The sequence below is a fragment of the Apis laboriosa genome, unplaced genomic scaffold (assembly GCF_014066325.1).
Source record: "Apis laboriosa isolate Shangri-la unplaced genomic scaffold, ASM1406632v1 scaffold4_cov146, whole genome shotgun sequence".
In the NCBI taxonomy this organism is placed as follows: Eukaryota; Metazoa; Arthropoda; class Insecta; order Hymenoptera; family Apidae; genus Apis; species Apis laboriosa.
The window spans coordinates 5371939-5398226 of record NW_025223501.1 but is presented as its reverse complement, the minus strand read 5'-3'; the positions used below and the strand labels follow the sequence as shown (position 1 = coordinate 5398226).

Genomic DNA, 26288 nt, shown 5'->3' with positions numbered 1-26288 from the left:
ATATAGAGAGAGAGAGAGAATTTGTAGTATTTTATACATTAGTTTTGCTCAGCTTTAGTTTAAATTGATGAATAGAAAAAAAATGGAGAAAATATGGATCCTCATATACATATACGTGTATTAGGAATAATCTTAGTACATGTTTAATTCTAGTCTAGAAAACAATTAATCTATAATAGCATGAATTAAAAAAAAATCATAAATATCAAAACAAAGTTTAAGATTTTATAATTCTATGTCAAAATCATTTATTTTTATTTATTATATAATTGTGTTATAGTTAATTTTAGCTTTTCATATGATTTGCACATAATCAAAATTGTGCATAATGTAGAAATGGTTGTATATAACTATATCATATTATTATACCATTATTATGTGTCTATGAATATGTATATATGGGACTTAATTAAATAATATATACATATTCATATTTGATACACATCATACAAAATTGTTACTTTTTGAGAAAAGTTTGTGTCATTGAGGGAAAAGTATTATTAAAATTGTTATATATAATGTCAGATTTTTATTTATAAATTGTAAACATTTTCAATATTGACATAATATATTTTTATTACATATAAATACAGAATAAAAAGTTTTTGACTTAAATAAATCAATACTTAAACTTGAAATTTGAATCTTTGTTATTTGAAAATATATATTTATTATATTGTATATTTATAAAATTTTTCTTTAATATGTTATTTCTGTAAATATATTATAGAATATAACTTGTTAAAGAAAAAATGAAATTGACATGTGATATGAATATAATTTTATTAAATCATTGATTTATGTCAAAAATTTATTAATAACACCAGTGATCAGTAATTTATAAAGTGTATTTCATATCTACATTGTATTTTATATGTATTATATATTCATAATGATAAAACTTAATTTCATACATTAAAAAGTAATAGTAAAATTTATATAACTTAAAACTCCAAAGTATTATTTTATAATTAATAAAAACTTTATGGAGTTAAAAATAAAAAATAAATTGGTAATTTTTAAATATATATAGTTATATTTTATTTGATATATTTTTAAACTTTATGAATCAAAAAAGCAACAATTAACCATTAGCTATTTTCTCAATCACGAAATTCATTGATAAAAATGAAAAAACTATTAAATATTATTATTAATTTAGCAATATTAAATTATAATTATTGTAATTATTCTGTATATATATATATGCGTGCGAGCGCAACACAAATTCACATAAAATACACTCCATCAAAAATGTGCGTTTATGTTGTGAAATTAATTATGTACAATTTATATATTGAAAAGGAATTGAATTTATTAAGAATTTTATCGTATTAAAAAATAAAACAATAAAGATGGTTTATTAATTAATATGTTTAATAATCTTATTAATACATACCGAACATTTACATAATAATTGATATTCATACATAACAAACATATTTTCATTAAATTTTAAATACTTTAGAGTTTTGTTTTACTAAAAATTTAAATATATTTTATTTTAATATCTTAATATATATATAATAATAATTTTCATTCTATTAAATCAAAATTATTGATTTATTATAAATACTATAATATTAAAAAGAATATCGATGGCTAATATTATAAATTATTAATATTTAAAATTAATTTTTTTTATTTTATATTATTATCATTCTATTATAAATAATTTATATATTTTTTTTCTTTCATTTTCTCAACGAGAAATTGTACGCGCAGTCGCGCTTTAAGTATATATATAATATATATATATATATATAAAGGAATTGCGTTTATATAGTTTATAAAAACATATCTTATTTTACGTAACAAAAACAAATTATTATTAGTTCGCTTAAATAAAATACATATCATTATATTATAGTTATATTTTATTATATATCAATTAAATATTTAGTTTATTTAAATACAGTTTTTTTTGAATTGTGCACATACCAAATATTCATACTTTGTGTTTTTGAAATATTGATCGTGTAATAAAAAAAATTTGTGCTAGAAATATAGTTTAACTTTAAAAAATAAGATTTGAAATAAATCGTGAAATATTATTAACGTATATTATTTTATATAAGAAAATAAGATCATTATTTTCATAGAAAAATCATTTATCAAAAGAAAGATGAATGATTGTTGATCAATCTATCATTTAGTTTTTCCAAAGAATCGGTAATGTTATTTTAATTATTATTAATGATTTTATTTTTTATTAAATTAAAAATTTGTTAGATTTATAAATCAAATTTAATAATAAAATTATTAACAATATACTGATTATTTTTAAAAGATATAAGGAAACTTTTAATTTTTATTGTTTAATTAATGTAAAATCAACTAATTAAATACATATAATTTACTAACAAATTTACTATAATTATTGTTATATTTTTTATTTTTTATATTAACTTAAATTTTTTCTAAATTAAGTTTTTAAGTTTTTATTTTTTAATTAATTACCTTATAAAAGTTTATATAAAACAATAATGTGAAAATTGTTAAAATATCAAAATAATAATATAAATGAATAAAAAAATATATTTAAAGATATGTCATATATATATATATATATATATATATATATATATACATATATATTTTTCTCCAATAGTTTCTGCCTCATCTTAGTGAAATGTGTAATTGGAATGATTTTGGAACAGTGAATAATCGCATTTTTGGTTATTGGCTTAGATCTTGATAAATATAAATATAAATAAAATGCTTTTCTTTTATTTGTGTCATGGAAAATAATCTTTTTTGAGGTAAGTATAATTTCCATATTCTCAAATATATAACATATAATTTAATTTTTTTATTTGAAAATAATGTTTATAGAATATATAAATTACTAATCATAAAAATCATAATGTTTAATACTAAATAATATTATTGTAATTGTGCTTTAATTTAAAATACTAAATTGATAATATAAAATAAAAAAGATGAAGATATTAAAAATATAAATGCAAATAATAAAATCATTATTTTTGTAATTCTTTTATATAAAAATATGTATATTTAATTTTTTAATTTATTATTGTTCATCATTATTATATATATTATTTGAATAATTTTAATATGTTTATTAATATATATATGTCAATTATACATAATTTTACATAATTTTATACGTAAATATAATATTTTTTAATATTATTTATTTAACATTTATTTTCATATTTATTCCTTAAAATAATAGTTCATTTTTTAGTTCATATTTAATAATTTATATTATTTTTAATAATATAATAGTTACATTAAAATATTTTATTTAATAATAATATAAATAATTAAGTTTCTAAGCAAAATTAATTTATCTGTAATATTAATATAATATTAATATAATTAATATTTCTTTTTTTATATACTAAACAATAAATGTAAATGTAAACAGTAAATGTAAATACAATTAAAATAAAATTTTTATTTAGCTTGGATATGGTAACTATGAATTCTGAACAATCGGCATGTCGCCGAAAACCAAGTGAAAATACTAATATTGGAGGAACAGTTGATCGATATAGAAATAGAGATAATCAGATAAATCAATGTAATAATCAAAATGGCCAAGCAGTTGACAAGTCTCCAATTAGTCCCACATATCACATCACTGCCTCATGTGCCGAAGATACACCTAATTATCTTGTGTATCAAAAAGTAAGTTTCTATGTTTTTATATTTATGTTTAAATTTATTAATCTTTTAAGGCATTAAGTAAATATATATTATAATATTTTTTTATTTTTATGTATATATATTTCAGATGGAAGCTATTGTAGAAAAAATGTCAGATGAAAGTACAGGTGTTCCAGTAAAAACAGTAAAAAATTTTATGACAAAAACACCTTCTGTTTTTACTGGTAATATATCATAATTTTGTTTAAAGCTTTTTATTGATTTTTTTTTTATTTTTTATCATATTATTAATTATTATTTTAGGTACAGATTTAATATCATGGATGATGAAGACCATGGCTATAGATGATCAAGGTATTAAAATATTAAACCTAAATATAAGAGGAAAAATCATAAAGTAATATGATATATTAATTATTAAAATCATTAAAATATTAATTATATTATTAATTAATTAATCTTTTAGATTTGTTTTCAATTATATTTATATTATTTATAGTTATATATTTATAGTTTTATATTTAATATTTAATATTTGTTTAAAAGTAATAAATTTTTATCAAATTATTATTTAGAATCATTAATTCATTCAAAATAATGCTTTATTATTTAATTGTACTAAAAAAGAAATGAATTATAATTCATTTTTTAAGTTCAAAGGAATAAAATTAATATAGTTTATTTATAAAATAAAGTAAAAAACAGAAAACAAATTCAAATTAATTTTCAAAAACTGCGATTCTGCTTCAAAATAAAAAGTTTCATTTAAACAAAGATACGAAATTATTTTGAAATTATAGTTTTCTTAATTTTTTAAAAGATAAATTTAATAAAAATTAGAAAAGATTATATTATATAAATAATGATACGTAATTTAATTGTGTAAATAATATTATTTTTTAAATGTTTTTTATTTTTTGATTTTCCCTCTTAAAAATGATTTAATTAATGAGAAATATATTAATATAATAGAGGCACTTCATGTGGCACATCTTATGGCATCTCATGGATATTTCTTCCCTATTGATGACCACTGCCTTACCGTAAAAAATGATAATACTTTCTACAGATTTCAAACACCATATTTTTGGCCATCAAATTGTTGGGAACCAGAAAATACTGATTATGGTATGAAAAATTATTTTGCAATATAATTAGAAAACATTTTGAATAAAAAATTATAACTATATATTTTTAAACTTTGACATATAAAAATAAATTAAACATAAAAATTAATAAAACATTAATTCAAAATTTAATATTTTAAAATCTTTAAAAATTCTATTTATATTAAAATATTTAATATTTTGTTACAACTTTAATAAAATTTGTTCATGATTTAAATGAAAAAAATTATTTTTATGTAAATATAAATTTTATTTTATTAAAGCAAATTTCCAATATTATACAAAATATGTAAAAAATTAATAATTTTACATATTAATTATAATATTTTATATTTAATTAAAAGAAGTACTTTTTATAAATATTATTATTGATTTCAATAATTATGTGATTGATATATGTTATAGAAAAATTTTTTTTATCTTAATTTTTACAAATAATTAATTTTAATTTTTTATAAAAGAATATATATTTGATTTTATTTTGCAGCTGTTTACTTATGTAAACGCACAATGCAAAACAAAACGCGTTTAGAATTAGCAGATTATGAGGCTGAAAATTTAGCTAAATTACAAAAAATGTTTTCAAGAAAATGGGAGTTTATTTTTATGCAAGCAGAAGCACAAAGTAAAGTTGATAAAAAACGAGATAAATTAGAAAGAAAGGTATTAGATAGTCAAGAAAGAGCTTTTTGGGATGTATATAGACCAATGGTAATAATTTATAAAATTTTATGCTCTAATAATATAATATATAATATATAAAATTGGATAATGAAACTTAATAGTTAAATTTTTTTATAAATACTAATGATTATTTTGTTTTATAATGGAAACTTTCTAATAACTTATTATATATCCATATTATTTTTAATTCCCAGGAATCGACAAGAATATTCATTAAAATAATTTATTGAAAAACTTCTATTTGAATTGAATTAAGAAATGAATTGAATTATAATAATATTGCAATTTCTTTTAGCCTGGATGTGTTAATACGACAGAAATGGATATTAAGAAAGCATGTCGTACTTATAAACCTTTCCCAAAGTTAAGTAAACATTTACAATTAGAAATGGCTAATACTGACATTCCTTCTCATTCAGAATCATATACAGTATCTTCATTAGAAACATTAAATAAAGAGATCGAAATATTAAAAGCTAGATTAGATAGATCAAATATAAAAGTTTCAAAAGTTTCAGAAGCGTAAGTAAATATTATTTTTAATTATTTTATTAAATATTATTAAAATTTTACTATAGTTATATGTATAATTCTTTTTTGACTATATTAATTTGATTAAACTGTATCTTATTTTTATATATTTTTATTTTTTGGTTATTTTAGTTTGATTGCATATTTTGAGCAGTATATAGAGTATGATCCTTTTTTCATACAACCTGAACTCACAAATCCATGGATATCAGATAATTCTGAAATGTGGGAGCAAGAAAAATTAGCGTATGTGCATTTCTTAATTTATATTATATTTTTTTAATATTATTATACTAAGATGTAAATTTATTATAATATAATATTATTAAATAGTAAGGAAATATCAACAAGAAGAGTGAAAAGATGGGGTTTTAGTCTTCAAGAATTGTTACAAGATCCTATTGGTAGAGAACAATTTATACGTTTTTTGGACAAAGAATTTAGTAGTGAAAATCTAAAGTAAGTTAGTAATATATAAATATATTAATTATATATATAATTTTAATATAAAAAAATATTCTAGTTTAGATGATCATATTTATAAAATATAAAATAATATATATAAACAAATATAATATATAAAAAATGAAAAATTTTGAAAAATTTAATATTTATTTATGTTTTTTTATNTATTATTATATATATAATTATATATATATTATATAAAACAATAATATATAATTATATAGTTATATTACAATAATAATATATTAAAACATATAATATATAATATAAATGTATAATATAATATATAACAATAATTATATAATTATATTATAATTATTTTGAAAATATCAGATTATTTGATTTTAAACTAGAATATTTTTATATATTTTTCTAAAATAAAATATGTATATAATATGTATATAATAGATTGAAAATAAATTTTTTTTTGGTATAATTAGATTTTGGGAAGCCGTACAAGAATTGAAAACATTACCTCAAAAAGAAGTTAAGAATAAAGTGAACGAGATTTGGAATGAATATTTGGGTCCAGATGCTAGTTGTCCAATTAACGTTGATTCTCAATCTTATGAGATAACAAAGAAGCATTTACAGAAACCTGATCGATGGTGTTTCGACATTACAGCGGTACAAATTCCAAACAAAAAATTTTCGTCACAATTAAAAAAAATTTTTGCAAAAATATATAAATCGAAAAAAAATATTGAAATATTTAGACTGAATAAATTTAATTCAATAAAAAACTCAATAGAAATAATAATAATAATGGACAAACTATGAAAATGTTCCATGATATTAAATTTTAGGCGCACGTTTATCATCTGATGAAAAGCGATAGTTATTCAAGGTATCTTCGATCGGAAATGTATAAGGATTTTCTCAGTGGCTCGAAGAAAAAGGTCAATATATCATTTATGAATTATATTTTGACATATTAAATTATATAAATAGTACATAATATTTATATAATTATTAATATAGTTACAATTATTATAATTGTTATTGCTATTGTAATTGTTATTTTATTATTCCTAACATTATTTTGATTTATAAAAATAAGTATGAATATATTGTCATCTTTAAAGTTGGTAGTGATTATATTGTTATTAATATTATCAGCATTATTATTAACATCTTTATTGTTTTTGCTTTTATTCTTATCGTTATTGCAATTGTCGTCGTTGTCATCATTTTCATTATCATTGTTATTTAAATTTAATTTTTTATCTAATATTTTATTATAATATAATAATTTATTATAATATTATATATTTATTTTATTATTTTTTATATTTTATATTTATTATTTCAATATTTTTAAAATTTGATAGAATGTTTTTTCTATTTTATTTGCTTATTCAATATTTAATCTTTTAATCTTTTAATTTAATTTTAAAGATTATTATTTTATTGTGGAATATTATTTAATAGATTTTTATTTGTAAATATTTTTCCCCTTTCAAAATATTTGTTAATTTTTAAATGTAATTTTTCTATTAATATTATATCATTTTATTATTATTTCCGTTAATTCATTATATAATATATCAATATATATTAATATATATATTAATATTAAAAAATTTACAAAAATTATTATTTACAAAAATTATTTAGGATTATAATTTATTTATTAATATTTGTTATTGAATAGATTATTTATTGATTAAATATAGATTTAATTTTTTATTTAAATTTTTATTAATATTTATATTTGTACATATATATTATATATATATTTAATTTATATATGATTACAATTTTTGATCTATATTTTTTTATTAATAATTGTTTATATTTAATAAATGAAAACGATTTACAAAGTTGAAATGAAGAATATAACATCTTAAAAACTATTTTTTATTTAATTTATTTAATTTTACTTAATGTATAAACAAATTATTTATTATTCAATTTAATATATATTTCGATATTTTTTTTTTCAATGTCATTATTTCATGATTTTCATCATCATTATCATCATTATCATTATTATCATTATCTTCGTTATAATTATTATTGTCTTTAATATTAATATATCTATATTGATATCATTGTTTTTTAAAAATATTTTATTGTATTTCATATATTTATAATTCCAAATTGTAATATGTTGTAAAATCATGAATCTTATAAACATTTTATAGAATTAGTCTAAGAAAAAAATATCGTAGCATTATTATCTTCTAATAAAATTACATCCTTTATTCAATTATTTCAGACTTCGGTAAAAGGTATTCGTTCTATCGTATCGTTCAGTGGACGCAGGGACACAGCCACATCATAATTACCAGCTTATAAATTTTTCATAAATGGTTTTGGAAATATTTCCAATTCTTGTGTTATATTTTCATGTTCAAATCGATTTGAAGAGGAATATGACTATTACGCTAAGAGTAAGTATGTAAAATATTTTAAATTCAATTTTAGTATGATTTCCATTTGCTTTCACAAAAATTTTATGAAAATTAGTAAATTATTCTATAAGCTTAGAAATAGTTTTCATAAATAATTTATTCTATAAGAAGATTATATATATATATATAATATATATATATTATTGATAAGAAGAAGAAAATTTTAGAATTATATAAAAAAGTTCTATAAAAATTTTTTATAGATTACATGTTACAATGTTCAATTATTTACATCATTTTAATATATTTTTCCGCATTATAAATAGCCTAAATTAAAATAAACAATACAATTGCATAAAATAGTAATTTTATATGAAATTCTAAAAGAGAGATTATAAAAAATTTCTCAAATATGAAATATTTGAAGATATATTCAAGTTGACAATTCATATTTCATTATAAAAAATTAATTATACATATATACAGATATGAATGTTTCGTTAAAATATTTTTTTTTAATAAAAAAGTTCTCTTATTATTAGATAACAATTTATAACAATTAAAATACATAATTAACATAATGATTGATTGATGATATATTATACAATAAAATTTTAATAAAAATATTCATTTTATTATATTCTTTCATATTTTAAAAAATATATCAATGCGACATTAATTGAGAATTCAAATATTAAGATATATAATCCTTATAAATATATAACTCTGTATGCCTTTGATGATACTTATAATTCTACATTATTTATTTAAAAAAAAAACAATAGGATACCACACACCTATTTTCATATCTATTATATTTTTCATGAATAGACAAATACATCTGTAGTAAAAAAAAACGTGTTATATGAGAGATTACTCATTATTATTTGTAATCTTTTAATATTAACATGTACTTTAAATCAAATATATATTAGAATAACAAAATATATTGTAAATATAATATAAAAAAAAAAGAATAGTGACATATATTTTTATCCAATAATATTAGCATTTATTAATTTTCAAAAGATATTTATTGTTCTATTAATTAAAATGTATAATGTTCTACTACATATATTAAGTGTGTATATTAAGAGATATATTTATAGAATTTAATTCTCAAAATCACAATATCTCTATTGCTTTTAATAAATAAAAAATTAATTTCAAATTATAGTTTATTCGTATCCTAAAATTACAATTTAAAAAAAAAAAATGCTGAAAATGCTTTCAATTAATATTTTGTATCTTATCTATCATCACTAAAAGCAAATATAGACAGAGAAAGAAATGATAAAAGAAATGATAAAAAAAGAACAGAGATAGAATAAATATTAGAGAATTAGCTATCTCTAATTTTGTAAATGTAGCTCATAGATAAAGAAAGTAAATATTAAAAAGAGAGCATAAAAATTGATTATTAATGCCATCTCTTAAATATAAATTAATAAAGATAATTCTCTAAAGAGATATTTTTAGTAGTCAAGAAATAGTAACAATCAATTCTTATTCTACATTATCTTACCTTTGAAAAGATGTCTTTAATCAAAAAATAGCATTAACAGTTAATTTTTAGACTATCTTTTTTCTTTTTTTACTATTTTATTATTTTGTTTCTTATCTATATTATATTTTACGACATTCTAGACATGATATTAATATCTTAATTTTTAAACTATTTCTATCTTTTTCTTCCTTTTAGTTTTCTTTATTTACACTTGTTCTGTATGATTTATACATTCAAAAGATTTTGAATTCGATATCTGATTAATTTTTTTTTTTATAAAATAAAAATACAAAGATATGTAAAATTTATTGCGACATATAAAAATAATACATATATAAAGTAATATATATATATATATATATATATGTAGACTAATATGTTTATTAGAATTTTATGATTTAAAAATTAGTACCCATAAATACCCCGTAAAAATTATATGAATTAAAGTTCGATTTTATTTATACTACATATATTTAGGTACATATGAAATAAGAATCTCTAATATACACATAAGGAAGATATATATAGAATATGTAAATATAAAAAATTTAATTTAAGAAATATTTATTTTTATGATATATTGTGTTTTATATTGAATATTTGATTATATTTAGTATATCTTTAGTCTAATAACTATAATCAAATAATTATAATTTTAATATTTTATTATTAAGAATAAAAATTTGCCGAATGTACTATTTTTGATAAAATACAATTTATTTTAGATCATTACAATGTTATACTTTACTTAGACGAAAACATATAAAATATTATATAAGGAAAAATAAAAAAAAATTGAGCAATTGTCAGTACATATTTCTAAATATTAATACTGAAAAGAAAAAATAAACAGAACATAAGGAACATAAATGTAATATATATGTTATAATAATTAATAATAAAATAATAATTAAATAATTAAATAATAACTGAAATGAAAGATGAAAACCTATTTATCATATAGGATATTTAAATTAAAATTAATTTTATTATTATTATCTTGTGATTATAAACTTAAAAGACTATTTAAATATTTGTAATAAAATTTTAATAACTATAAAGTTATAGATAATAAATTAAAATAGATAATAAAAAAACAAAGTTAAAATAAGAATATATTTAATTGTAATACTTAAATTTAAATTAAGTTTAAAAATTTTGAAAAGAATTTATCTTCAAGTATTTTATCACATTATTAAAATATTTAAACTTTTATGAATCATATATATAAAAATTAATAATACTATTCGTGATAATAAATAACAAATTTTTATCATAATAATAAAATAATAATACTAAAATATATAATAAAACTTAAATTTTAAATAAGCAATATGTAATATATGTATGTCTGTGTATAAAAATATTTCACTAATAATAATTTTAACTAATAAATATTCTTATAATTATATATAAAATATGATTTTGTAAAATATTTTTTTTGTAATATTTAATAACATATATAAAAATACTAACACGAAAATATTTTTAAGAAATAAAAGAAGGAATATAAAAAGTTTTTTTTTTAATAAATATGCAAAAGAGTAAATATTATACATAATATTATAATGTATTTAAAATATCTTATATAATATATATGTATGTAAAAAAATTATATACAGCATAATTTTTTTTATTTTATAGAAAATACATATAATAATATTTTTTCATATTTCTTATTTGTTTTCTTCATATTCATTTTTTTAATTCGATCTAATTATAATTACAATATATACATACGTATATGTATATATATTTATGTTACAGTTAACAAATTATTTCAAATATAAATTATTGAGTTATAAAAATTGTATTTAAATTGTATTATTTATAATATTGTTACAAAAACCAATATAATGTTTAATAAGTACATATTTAAATTAAAAAGTTTAATGTTCCAACGTGACATAGTGACATATTTTATATGTAAAAAAAAATATAAAAATAATTTTACCAGATTATGTGCAAAGATTCAAATCATTAATAATAAATGATTAAATTATAATAAATATAGAAAATAATTATTCGCAATAAAAGGTCCATCGATTTTTATCATTTTTAAATATGTTATGGTGGACAAGATTTAAAACAATATTTTTTTTTTGTATATTATATTATCGCTTGGTTTTAGTTTTAAATATTTGCAAAAAAAATCGCTACTATTCTACTATAAAATTATTATACTATAAAAACTATTATACTATAAAATTTTTTTAAATATAGTTTCATGACTACGTATATCTGTTAACCACCACTTATTTATTATTTCTATAAATATGTTATAGCAGATGGCGTTCAAAATGTATATAAAAAAAGATTGTTTATTATGAATTATGAATTATGGAACCAAAATATCTTAAATCCAATGCCATATTATTATATAATCAATACATACAAATGCTTCAAATCCATGGAAAACAAAAATAAAATATAAAATAATATAAAATATAATATAATATAGTAAAAAATATAAAATATAAAATTCTTAGATGATTAACGTTATAATAATTAATTAAATATAATAATTAATAAAAGTGATATTGATATTCATTATAATTTTTTGAGATTTGAGATATTTTAAATTTACAATTTCGTATATATATATCTTACTTGTCTGTTGTCATCATGTGTTTACATTAATAAGAATAAGTGGCGATCACATGTTTATGCGCATAGATATATATGTATAAAAAAAATTCTATGAAATTAGTAACAATCTTTTTTTTTTTTACAAATATCTTGAAAACTAAGTGGTAATAATATTCAAAGGAAAAAGTTATTCAAAATGTTGATAATTCAAAAATCATCGAAATCGATGAGGATTTATAATCAATATCAATAAAAAAAATTGAGTATTTAATACATAAGTAATTAAAATTTTCAATGCACATATTCAATTTTTAACACTAAAACAATGCTTACATACATTTCGAGTATATATTTCATTTTTTTTTTTTTACAAAAATGCCTATTAGACGGATCTATCATGCCTATAATGCATTTCACTCTATCAAAATTCTCAATTTTTACAGTTTTATTATTAATTATGACATTAATATAATATTTTAATAATTATAGACTTATTATTAACTGAAAAAATTATTTTAAAATTATTAAAATTATTAAAACTTAAAATAAAAATTATTTTAAGAGAATAGAACAAGATATATGAAAGAGGTAGAATAGAACAAGATAAAAACTACTTACGAAAAAGAAATATATTTAGATATAAACTTATTAAATGATTTATGATTGAATGTCATATTATTAATTTGTAATATATATATATAAAATATTTTTTATTTTATATGGTACGGAAAAATGATCATATATATAATCATAATAAACTTATTATTTAGATTTAATCAAATAAAGTGCAATATATAATAATTTTTATGAATGATAGTAAGTTACATTTTTTGTTTTTTAATTAAAATATTTATAACTATATTTTTTTTTTTCTTACGAAAAAATTCTTAAAAATTATGAACTTTAAAAATCCATCTAATATAGAATATTTCTTTATAATTAACATATATATTGAAGTTTTATATATATATATAAAATTAAAATATATAATAATAATAAAAATATTGCACAATAATGATTTTACTTAATGTTTATTTAGTATATGATATTTTTTGAAACATATGAATATATAATATTATATTATAATGTCAGATGAAATTAAATATATGTCAAATTTAAGTACCAAGAAATTATTAAAGATTGATAATAGTAGTACTAAAAAATACTTTGGTACAATTATAAAATCTTAAAAAAAAGGATAAATTTATTTTTGTTCTTTTTTTAAAATTGAAATAAGAATAATATATTAATTTGATAATTTTTTAATTTTAAAAGTTAACATTTTTTTAAGTATCAACTGTGCTCTCATTCAATATTATTCAATATTATTATCCACTATTTTTTAAGTCATAAATAAAATTTTAAAAAAAGATAAAATTTTAAAAACAGAATAATAAGCATGGAAAAATAATAAACATTAATATTAAAAATTAAATTTGTATTATATTAAAATATTCATAAATTTATAATTTCATAAATAGAATGATTCAAACATGATCAAAAGTATCATTGTGATAATAATCTTATGTTTGTATACAATTTCTAATATCCATGAACATTACAAAATATATCTTAATATATCTTAATATATCAAATTATCTTTGATATAATAATTGTCGTTATTGATCAATTAATGACAGAACAGCGATTTTACTGTATTATTTTTATATCATTGTAAATAGATTATTGTATACAAAAACGGAGTTACCGCTGCGATATTTAAATACCCTTTTTAAATCTAATAACGGGAGAATTATTCTATATCCAACTAAAATTAAAAATTTTAAATTATATGATTTACATACTATTATAACATATCATTCTATTTATCTTAATAAATTTTTATAATTTGATTATTAACTTCATATATGTATATAATTTATTATTATGTAGCATATATTATTATTACTACTAATAACTATATATTATTACTACTATATAACTATATATACTTACTAATAATTAATTATTAATACTAGCAGAATTTTATGAATATATTTTGTATCTTAATATTTTCATTTTTAATTTCGCTTCTTAAATAAGATTAAAAATTATAAATTGCTAATTATACATGTATGTACATAAAAACAAATACAAAAATTATATCAATGTTTAGAATAATAATAATAATACTATATACTAATATAATGATATATTATTATACATCTATAAGTAAAAAGATTAACTTATAATTATAAATTATTTAAAATGAAAGATTTTTGTAAAAAAATTAATATTTAGATGGCAGTTAAGAGGAATAATACTTTCTAATTTTTTAAAATTGTGCAATATTCTGTTATTATATAAATAAACTAATAATTATGAAATGTTATACATCTTGCAAAGTTTTTTTGTTGTTTCTTTTTATAAGTGGTACAACTGCCCATAATGCAGTGCCTAAAATAAGTATGATACCAAAAGCTAAAAAAATGGGTTTATATGATCCTACTGTTTCAAATACAATACCACAAATAGGTGGACCAATTAGTTGAAGAACTCCATTAACAAATAAAGATATTCCATATGACGAACTTAATTTTTCTGTACCAATCATATCTGCTAAAATTACTGTTGTGATTCCAATGTACATGCCTGATGATAATCCAAATAATGCACAAAAAAAAGAAAGCATTGCATAACTTGTTGCCATAGGTAATAATGCTAAAGCTATTCCACTGGTACCAAGACCACCAATAAAATAATAATACTTTGGCATAAAATCAATATCTGATAATGAAGCACCACTGATTCGTCCAACTAAATCAAGAGCAGAAACAATTGATAAAAGTAACGCAGAAGAATTTTTATCAAATCCTTGTGAAATGGCATAAGAAGGCAGTAAGATCATGAAATTGGTATTGCTGATAGCTGAGGTAGAATTTGAAATGAGAATTACTAAATAAATTGGATCCTTTAAAACACTTAGGTCAAAGAATTGTCTTTTACCTGTGACTTCAACCTTGGATAATGATGTCCTAGATCTTGATTTTTCTGATAATTCTTCTGATTCTTTTGTTTTCAATCGTTCATGTATTTTCTTATCTTTATTCTCATTTGATGATAGATTGTATAATTCTGGATTTTCACCTTCCAATTTACAGGATGTTACATTCATTTCAGAAATGTTACTTTCTCGCCATGAAGAATCCGCATTCTGATGATCTTCAGTAATTTCTTGTTTTTTATTTAGATTTAATTTATCTTCGTCAAAAATATTTTCTTTTTTCGTTTCATTTATCTTATTTTCAGTTACATCTTCGTTTTTATCTTTCAAATCATCATTTGCTTTAGGATTATTTATCGCATTTTCTGTTTGGAATTTTTTCTTTGATGTTGTATTGCTATGTGTTGTTTCATTTTCAATTGTAGTGGATTCTATATAATCAACAGATATAAATTATATTTAATTTAAAAGAATATTCGAAGATAAATTAATATATAATAAATTTTTTAAACTTAGATATTGCCATATAAAATAGTTATCCGAATTCTATTTGTGTTTTTTTATATATATTTATATATATAAAAAATATATATATTTTTTGTTTTAATTAATTAGATACAGATAGTATTTATATAATACAATATTATAAAAATATCTATATTTATCTATTATAATATATATATTTTTAAATATTTTTAAATACTTAAATTTTTTATAATTTTTGGATTCTTCTAAATTAAAAAATATTCTTATATTGTATTAAATTACCTATTGACTTTTGTTTATCAAGAACTGGTTCATCTATAGTTAATCCTTGATTATCAATTCCTCCTTCTATTGGTACTGCAATCATATGTTGTTCGACAGGATGGTACAATAAACCACAAACTAATGTATTCAATGTAAGTGCACCCATAACTAATACTGCACCTCTATAAATAAACAATATTTTCTTATAAATATTTTTACATATTTTTAAATATAAATTTTAATATAGTATATATTTAAATTTATATTATATGATATATAAATTATTATATTATTTAATTATTATATAAATAATTTATATTTATAGCAATAATAAATATGTATAAAAAATTGACTAATAAACATTGTAGGATATAATTAACATAGCATGAAATATATATTTTTCTGTTATTTATTAAATGATAATAATTATTAATGAGATGACAGAATGTATATTTTTAGTATTTAGTAACAAAATTAGAATATGATAATTTTTAGTGATTGTATTACCTATATCCAAAACAATCGAGAAGATACTGCAGAAACGGGGGTAATACGATAGTTCCAATAGCACTACCAGAAATGCATAGACCATTTGCAACACCTCGTAATTTTTCAAAATACGAAGTGACAATGTATACCGTTGGTGGAAACGTTAATCCAGCTCCAATTCCAACCATCAAGCCATAACTATATAAATTATAAAATTATAATATATTGTATAACATTATAAAAAATTTGTTGTAATAATATAAAATAGTAAATATGAAGAAAATAATTTTTTGTTTAATAAATATGTGCTTTACTTTATTTTTTTTTATTAATAATTTTTTTTAAAAATAAAGATTTTTTGGACACTTGTTAATGAAAAATCTGCCTTATATGCTGAAATATCGTCACACTTAAATCAAATTACATAATAATAATGAATTAATTAAACGTAATTTATAAACAAAAATATAATCTTTCAATTAAAATAAAATCTGAATAATTACTGTTTTTTTTTATTAAATGAAAAAGAAAATAAGTTATAGATATATATAAATAAGTATATATTATAAATAAGTTATAAATTATATTTAAAAAAGATTTTATATTTAGAAAATGATTTGATTTTTGTTTTTTTCTAATATATTCTAATGGATTTTTTAATTTATAGAGTGCATTTTATGAAATTTCTTTATTCGAGAGTTTTCAATTATTTCGTGTATAATATCAAAAAATTTATTGAGATATTTTATATTCCATTATATATCAAAATAAATAATTTTTATAAATTAATAGCTTTTTAATAAATTAATGTCAATAATCTTTAATTATGTAAAATATTCTAGAATTTTTTGTTTTTAAAATTTTATTATTAAAAGATAAAATAAGAGTGAATATCTTTTTGTAGTATAAAAAGTTGTAGTATGAAATATAAAAATATTTCTTTCATTTTTTTTTTATTCTTATGTTTAATATTCTTATGTTTGATATTCAAACATTTTATATATAAATTAAGATAAATAATTACTAATAAATATATTAAAATTTTAAAAATAATTTTATCATACCTAACGTATAAATAAGAAACTGAATTAGCAAAATAACTCAGCATCATTCCACAAGCCGCAAAAGCGCCACCAATAATGGTTACTGTTTTATAAGAATACTTGTTTGATAAAATGCTCGATAATGGACCTATAAAATATTACATTACAATATAATTTTATATTAATAATTGCAAATATATAAAAATATTATTAAGATTCAATTTCAATTTCATATTAATGTTCATATCAATATATAATTAAAGAATATGGAATAAAAAATCGTACCTAAAGAGTTGTATAAAAAATAGCATAAAGCTGGCATCCAGGAGGCAGCAGTGGAAGAAGCTTTGAAAACATGAAGAAATTCGACAAAAAGGACACCGAACGATTTTACGGTGCCTGGAATGAGGAAGTTCACAATAAGAGCTGAAGAAAGAACAACCCAACCCCATCCTCCGTCCGGCGGAACCAACTTTGTTTTTGCATTCTTTACTGTCATACTGGTGTGGAGAAGGTGGAGAAAAATACTCGATTAAGTTAATCTGCAATCAAATAATGCATAATATTAAATAATTATAATTATAAGATCATATAATAATTTTTAATAATTATTTAATTTTTAATAATAGATTCGCTTGTTAAAAATGAAGATAATATTTTATTATTTTACCAAATAAAAAAATATGTATATATATATATGTATACTTCGTTTATGTATTAGGTTTAAACAAAATTTATGTACTCTACTATACCGACAGCGATAATTTTAACACTAAAAAAAAAATACAGATTTTTATATTTTTTATTAAGATTTCGTTGAATTAATATCAAATTATCGATAAATATAAATAGGATCTCAATTGTAAATTTGAATTAATATTTTTATTATTTTTTTTAAAGACATTAAATAATTTATGATATTCATAATTGAAATAATATTTATTCTTTAAATGATGTTTATATATATATATATATATATATATAGTATTTATATTTATTTTCTTTTTGTATGAAACTATTTTTATTTATTTTATGTTAATGACACACAGGTAAACCTAGTAATATTCCCTATTCAAGAAAAAGAAAATTCTTTGAATTATGATTTAAGCTACATTATATATGAAATTGTTTCTATTCATTTCATGTTAATGATACACAGATATACCTGGTAGTATTCTTGGTCAAGAAAAAGAAAATCCTTTGATTTATGATTTAAGCTATGTTCCTCGGTAATTTTTCGAAAACGTAAATGGAATTTTGCAAATTTATTTTACAGTATATAATAAATATTTAAAAATTAATTAATTATCCTTGACTATATTGTTTATTCATTGAAAAAATATTATGTAAAAGATCCTGTGTATCCTGTTTTATTCTACTATGAATTCGACTATTTGATCAAAATCATAATCTGCAGTGATTTATGAACACAAATGTAGATATTAATGTAATGTAAAAGACATAAAATAATTTCTATTCTATTATTAGTATTAAATTTTTATTTAATATTTTTATATGGTTGTAAAATTTAAAATATACATTTGTATAATAAATGTTAAAATGTGTTTCTCACAAGCCTTTATAATCTTTCGATTCGTCCTTTTTCATTATAATAAGAAAATTAATTTTTTAAATACGCAAAATCTTTTACGTACAATCAAATTGAAAGTTGTAGCAAGGTTAGTAACAAGCCAATTTTAATTATGATACGCAATATCTCATTTTATAGAAAATTAAGTCAAAAGTTTTATGGTTTTATATTGTAATAGCAAATTGACTAGACTTTCTAAAATAAGTATAATACACAAAATGATCATAAAATCTATAAGCAATTAAAATTTACAAGTTTTGAGGGTCGAAAAATATAATTTCAAAACGGAACACCATTTGAGGTACTTATCTTAATCTTTACTAACGGGTCCATCGTTACCTGCAGTCATAAAACTTTTCATATAAACTTCAATTGTAGTTATAAATTTCGAAACTGGCTTTATGAAAGAAAACGGTTTTTTTTTATTTATTTTATTCATTAAAATTTTTTTTTATTCTTTTCATAAATATTATTTATACATATATTTTTTTCTCGAAATTTAAAAATATTAATTATAGAGAGAAAAAATTCAATGCTAAAAAAAAATTCAATATCAGAATTTTGTTACAATGTTAATATAAATTGTTACAATGTTTTAATATAAATTAATATTAAATAATTTATATTTGAAATATATTATTTTAATATCTATTTCACATAATATTTCGCTATATAAATACATTTTACAAACATGAAAATAATATTTCATTTTATCCATCATCTAAAAATCAATAAAATAATATAAAATATTAGAATTAACATAAAAATAAAATATTTGTGTTCTATTTGTATTTAGAACAAAGCTAAAATGTAAAATAAATATAATTATATTTTCTTCGACAAATAATTATTATAAAACGATTGTTTAATAACAATCAGAATATAAAATTAGAAAAATTACATAATGTTATAATTACACGATGTATATATATATATATATTATAAATGATTGTTGAATGAGATAGTCACGTGAAGCATATAAGTACGCGCATGCGTACACGCATGTAAGAAAGAAAAAGAGGTTTATAGAAACTTTTCTATAAATTTCTAAGTCCGCAATTATACTTGTATGTTGAAACGTATGTATTCTGCTAATTATATAAAACATTTTACGTAAAACACGTATAAAATATTCGAACTAATCTTTTTAAATACTTTTTTTTTAAATGGAAATCTTATAGACCGAAAACATTTAAATTAATATATTAATATTACCATATTTCACGCTGCTGACAAAACTCGTCGAGTGAGTAACGAAAATTGTTGCATTTTGATTCAAAATATTAGATCGACTTAAAAGATATTATTAACTAAAAAAAGTACTTAATAGCAATTGTTCTCAATATTGACATTTCACTACTAAAGTAAGAACTGGAAACATTCGTAAAAATATTATTATAACATCTGACGGAAGATATAAAGAAAGACGTAAATACTTTTACGCGAGTTATGTGATAACATGGGTAATGTATTTTTACGTGACCAATATGAAATATTTTAATATTAATCATTATTGAATAATGTCTTTCGATTCATTATCACTGTAATACATACGTAAGTTAAAGTTGATATATGAATTTTCATATATAAGAATTTAAAAAAAATAATTTATTGTCAACTCAACTGTAAAAATTACATGCGTTATCAATTAGTTTTGATATTCTAATTTGCGAATTTTATAAAAAAAATAATATTTTTCCATTATTACACGAAATGATTATTATTCGAAATGAATTATTTTCAAAATTTCAAATGTTAACCGTTAATATCTTTTGCGGGTCAATGGCTGGTATCGGAATAATTAACGATGAAGACAATTACAATGTGTGTCTTTTCAGTGTTACTCTGGAATGATCTGTTCGTGATGTTGCATGCAAAATAAGCGTTACGTACCTACCTGGCAAGAATAAATGTCATTTTCATTAGAACACACGTTCAATGAAATTGTAAGATAAACGTGCTCTGATTATTTTTAACGATTACATAGAAAAAAACATATAGATATTAGATCAAAAAAAAATCTTTAAATGTAAAATATTTTAAAACTTCTTTTTCTTTCTTTCTCTTCTCTCTTTCTCTTTCTCTTCAACAGCCATTTCATATAAATGATATTTCATATAATGATATTTGCAAAATTATCAAATATATTTATTATCAAATAGTCAATTATATTTGTTATATTATATAATTATCGATAAATTATTGAACATAGTAACAAGTCGCTATTATTTTCGTGAAGAAATTAACTATAGGAAAAATTTTGGAAAAAATATTTATCGTAATATATTCGATATTCGGGTTGAATTTACGATAAAGAATAAATCAAATATCATTTTGATCTCAAATAAAATTTTAGATATTTAAATAATCGGTTATTCTTGCGTGAGAAATAAATTTTCAGTAGTAACATGAGACTTTAATTACCACGAAGCAATTGACACTTTGCTAAACGTACTTGCACGTGTTAAAATTGCGCGTCAATCGAACAAGCATGCTCTAATAGATACATTTTAAGAAACTTTTTATTTTACTTATCATTAAAAATCTTGTCATTAAAAAAGAAAGACAAAAAGAAAAAAGAAACAAAAAAAAGAATGAAACGAAGAAATTTATTATAATATTTATATTTATTTTGATTATTAAAAAATTAAATTAATGCAATCTTAAAAATTTAAATAAAAATTTCAAATGAATATAATAAATATTTATAATAGTAAGTATTCAAAAGAGATATATATTATCGAATTTTTGAATTTATTTTCAATACAAAGTTTCGAATATACATGTATTCAAATACAAATTTCAACTTTTTATTGTAATAAAAATATTCCGTTTTCTTAATGAAATAATAGAAAAAGATTATTTCCTTTATATGTTATATGTTATAATATATGTTGTAAAACTTTTAAGAAAAGAAATCGAAAAATATTCTAAAAAATTCTAAAAAATTAAGTAAAACTTTCAATTATTATTGAAAGTTATTAAATTATGTATTGTCTAGCAGCACAATTGTTGGATCATTTTTCATAAAGGTCAAATAACGTTAGAAGAGGAAATACCACTGTAAGTTAGCGGCAATGCCTTGGGCGATACGAAGATTTTAAATTACTGACGTTAAGTGACGCTGAAACAGACCTCCAAGAATGTAAGGAACTTCTTAAATATCCCTATCTCTGCACCTCTTATGGACTCTTTACGCGGAAACAAGTCCTGCAACTTATACCGTAAATGTGCTGATATTGCTAAGTACGGATATCTAAAAATAGCCTCTTCTTCACCGGGTTCATTTCGATAAAAATCCAAGACCTTAAACTTGCCGCATCCGCTTCTAAGGTTTTTATCGTTGGCAAAAGGGAAGAAGAAGAAAAAAAAAAGGAATCTCTAAGAAACAAAAAAAAGGAAAAAAAAAAAAAAAAAGATGCGAATACACCGAAGAGTAAAACTCTCAAGAATATTTTCACAAGTGGACACTATTGAGAGTGAAAGTTATTGTCGGACAGTCATTCTTAACGCAGTGTCCATTTACAAGAAATAACTCTCGAGAGCAACTCGCAAGAGTTTTACTTTCGAACGTATTCGTATTCTAACAATGATGTTAAACGGACATTAAATATGTATATATTCCCACGTTTTCGATTTTGATCGTTGAATTAATATATATTCGTTCATTATTTGATTTTGTATGTAAGCAATTAATATTTAAATATGGAGAAAATAATATCTTAAAATGAAGAAATATAATAATGAATGATAAAAATAAGAAATAATAGATTTTTTTTAAGAAAAAAATTAATTAAAATTAATTGTAATATAAATAATATGTAGATAGATATACAATATAAATAACAAATAAATAAATAACTAAATTTTAATTTAGTAACTAAGTAACTAGATACTAAATAAAAGAACTAATAAAACTTAGTAAAAAATAAAAATGTAAAAAATAATAATAAATAGATAAGATGAAGTTTATAATAAAAGAAAACAGTAGTAAATTGTTGTGATAAAAAGTATGATGAAAAAAATGATGAATTAAAAGTTAAATAATGTAAATTAAATTAAACAGTTTATTAAATAAGAAAAATAGTAAGGAAAAACCTAAATCTGAATAATAAAAAATTATTACAGTTGTATGAAAAAGAATGTAAAATAGAAATAACGATATTACCGATAATAAAAATGGTATCAAATCATAAAAATAGCGTTATAATTATGAAAAATGACACTAAATAACAAACAAAATATTACAATAAGTGGCACAGAATGGTACAAAATCGTAAAAAAAAAGTATTGCAGTTATAAAAAAATGATACCAAAAATAGGAGGAAACAATGCAAAGAAATAGAGAAAACAACGGATCGTAAAAGAAAAAAAAAAAAACCATACGTTTTAAACATTAAAGCTTTACGAATAAATAAGAATATTTTACGTGCAAGTTATTAGTCATACTGTGCTTGTTATCGTAATCATCCAATAACTCAAGTCAACCAACAATTTACATTAATATTTTCCTCTTACAAAGATGTCTTGTCTTAGGAAGACATGAGGGAAAGATGAGTCATCAGAATTTCTATCATCATAAATCTTTAACATTATTATATTTTTTTGTTTTGCTATACAAAAATTTCCATCGATTCTTTTGGGACAGATGAAATTGCAATAAAGATTTTTTACAAGCGCGTTATATGATGCTTCATGCAAGATTATTTTTAGCCAGATCTTTGGATTTTACTGTTTATAAAAGCAATTTAATCGGTGACTATCTTTAGTATTGCTCACAATATTACGAAGATTTTTTTAAACAGCAAACAGGTAAATCATAGAGTCATTAAATATCGAATTCCTTGAAAACTCATGTTAATTGTAATATGCATGCGCATATTAATATTTTTCATCAACATCATTAAAAAGATAGAAACATCGCTTTCGCATAAAAATAGTATTTATTAAATAGAAAAGCAATGGATCGATCATTTAGGAAAAAACATCGATTTTATGCTATCTTACTGTGAAATCTAAAATCACATGTCGATTCAATTGTATAATTTATTTGTTTGTCTTTTTTTTCTTGGAAATTAAATAGCAGTTTTAAATATATTATTTTTATAAAGATCATTAAAACAAAGTTTATTTATTATTTATTCATTTATTTCGTTATTACTTTTAAAAAATTCAATTATTATAAGAAAATTGAAAATCATGAAAGAAAAATTTATTTATTTTTCAATTTTTTAATTGTTCATTTTTTGATTTTTTCAAAAAATTAAAAATTACAAAAATTATTATTTAATTATATAACATTATACAATATTATAATTATAATAATTTTAGATATAAATTTTTCTTATTAATTTATTAATTTATTATATATTTAAATTTTTCTTATAAATTTATTATTTATGAAAAAAATTATTTTAATTTAAAATAAAATTCCTTCTATTGAGAAAATAAAAATTATAAAAATAAAAATGACAAATTATTAAATGTTATTTGATATAAAAAATATGAAAATTTTGTTAATACTCTAGCATTTTAATTAATTTGAAATATTTATGAGCAATTATCTATATATATCTATATATATATTATCTATATAATTGTAATCTAAATTTTTATATATATAATTTAAATATTGTTTTTTTAAATAATAGTTTTTTAATTTTTAATTAATTTTTCTCAATTAATATTATTTTTATATGCAATTATAAAATTTATATTATAATAATAATTTATATAATAAAAAGAAGCATATACTCATAATTCAATGACAAGTTTCTCGCACTAGATTTAATTAAATAACATTTGAATAAAAATAAAGATTTAGAATAATTAAAAAATAATAACAAATTTATATTTTAACATAATAAATAATATTGATATAATTGATAAAAAAATAAAAATCAAAATTTATTTACAAAAATATTATAAAAATATATTCAAATCAAAAACTTACATTGATATTAATATAAAATCTTAAATTGAATTATTTTAGTTTTACGAAGTATTATAAGATAATATTTAAAATATAAATGTTGTCGAGAATCAGTAAATGTATCGAAATTTAAAAATCAGGATTTTTTATATTTATTATATAAAACATAAAATATTTGTTTCATATAAACTTGAATATTGCAATTTATAATTTCATTAATTAATTAATTTTCATACTTTGTATTAAAAATCATGGAATAATGTGATAATTTTGCGAAGACAATAACCGAATAATAGCCGCATCTGAATGATAAACGTGCACTGACCTGTAGAAGTTCCGCGACCTATGCAAACGGTAGTCGGTCCACTAGACGCTCCGTAACACTAGTTTCTAGTTTAGGCAGAGAAGGGCAACCCGGCCGGAGGAATCTTCATGGGACGTTCACTATCATCGTGAGTCTTGAACTAGACTGTGCACAGGCACTGAAGAACTCGTTCCTTTCCCTCTTCCTTTTCTTTCAGTCCAGCTCAAGCTAGTGGCGGAGGGACACCCGAAGGTTGCCCTCGGCTTTAACCAAACCAAAATGGTTAGCATATCGTGGTATAATATAAATCAAAACATCTTCATTCGTGAAACAATCTTC

General features: G+C 19.1%; 2 protein-coding genes across 4 annotated transcripts; one reads left to right on the top strand and one right to left on the bottom strand.

Annotated features, from left to right (window-relative positions):
- Positions 1-1983: 1983 nt before the first annotated feature.
- Positions 1984-18558, top strand: LOC122717370 (regulator of G-protein signaling 7). 2 transcript variants are annotated; one of them, XM_043941396.1, is made up of 15 exons: positions 1984-2172; positions 2612-2762; positions 3432-3657; positions 3764-3860; positions 3940-3990; positions 4609-4764; positions 5251-5474; positions 5743-5969; positions 6111-6224; positions 6312-6437; positions 6884-7070; positions 7250-7342; positions 8665-8839; positions 16631-16742; positions 17086-17227. In XM_043941396.1, exons 3-13 carry the CDS (start codon positions 3439-3441, stop codon positions 8728-8730), a joined length of 1560 nt encoding a protein of 519 aa, XP_043797331.1. In that variant the 5' UTR covers positions 1984-2172; positions 2612-2762; positions 3432-3438; the 3' UTR covers positions 8731-8839; positions 16631-16742; positions 17086-17227. The 2 variants fall into 2 exon arrangements, with proteins under 2 accessions (XP_043797331.1, XP_043797332.1); XM_043941397.1 differs by lacking the exons at positions 16631-16742; positions 17086-17227 and adding an exon at positions 18431-18558.
- Positions 15077-26212, bottom strand: LOC122717369 (monocarboxylate transporter 13-like). 2 transcript variants are annotated; one of them, XM_043941394.1, is made up of 6 exons: positions 25971-26212; positions 18408-18664; positions 18144-18270; positions 17098-17277; positions 16609-16772; positions 15077-16271 (listed from the first exon to the last, which is right to left on the bottom strand). In XM_043941394.1, exons 2-6 carry the CDS (start codon positions 18619-18621, stop codon positions 15226-15228), a joined length of 1731 nt encoding a protein of 576 aa, XP_043797329.1. In that variant the 5' UTR covers positions 18622-18664; positions 25971-26212; the 3' UTR covers positions 15077-15225. The 2 variants fall into 2 exon arrangements, with proteins under 2 accessions (XP_043797329.1, XP_043797330.1); XM_043941395.1 differs by lacking the exon at positions 25971-26212 and adding an exon at positions 20929-21033.
- Between the last annotated feature and the right edge of the window lie 76 nt (positions 26213-26288).

Bases quoted from the DNA above. Each gene is read 5' to 3' on its own strand.
- LOC122717370 (XM_043941397.1), top strand. From the start codon at position 3,439: ATGGTAACTATGAATTCTGAACAATCGGCATGTCGCCGAAAACCAAGT. The intron at 3,861-3,939 runs GTAATATATCAT...TTATTATTTTAG, and splicing joins AACACCTTCTGTTTTTACTG to GTACAGATTTAATATCATGG. The intron at 5,970-6,110 runs GTAAGTAAATAT...TGGTTATTTTAG, and splicing joins GTTTCAAAAGTTTCAGAAGC to TTTGATTGCATATTTTGAGC.
- LOC122717369 (XM_043941394.1), bottom strand. From the start codon at position 18,621: ATGACAGTAAAGAATGCAAAAACAAAGTTGGTTCCGCCGGACGGAGGA. The intron at 16,773-17,097 runs GTAATACAATCA...GTTTATTTATAG, and splicing joins CTCGATTGTTTTGGATATAG to AGGTGCAGTATTAGTTATGG. The intron at 16,272-16,608 runs GTAATTTAATAC...TTGATTATATAG, and splicing joins TGATAAACAAAAGTCAATAG to AATCCACTACAATTGAAAAT.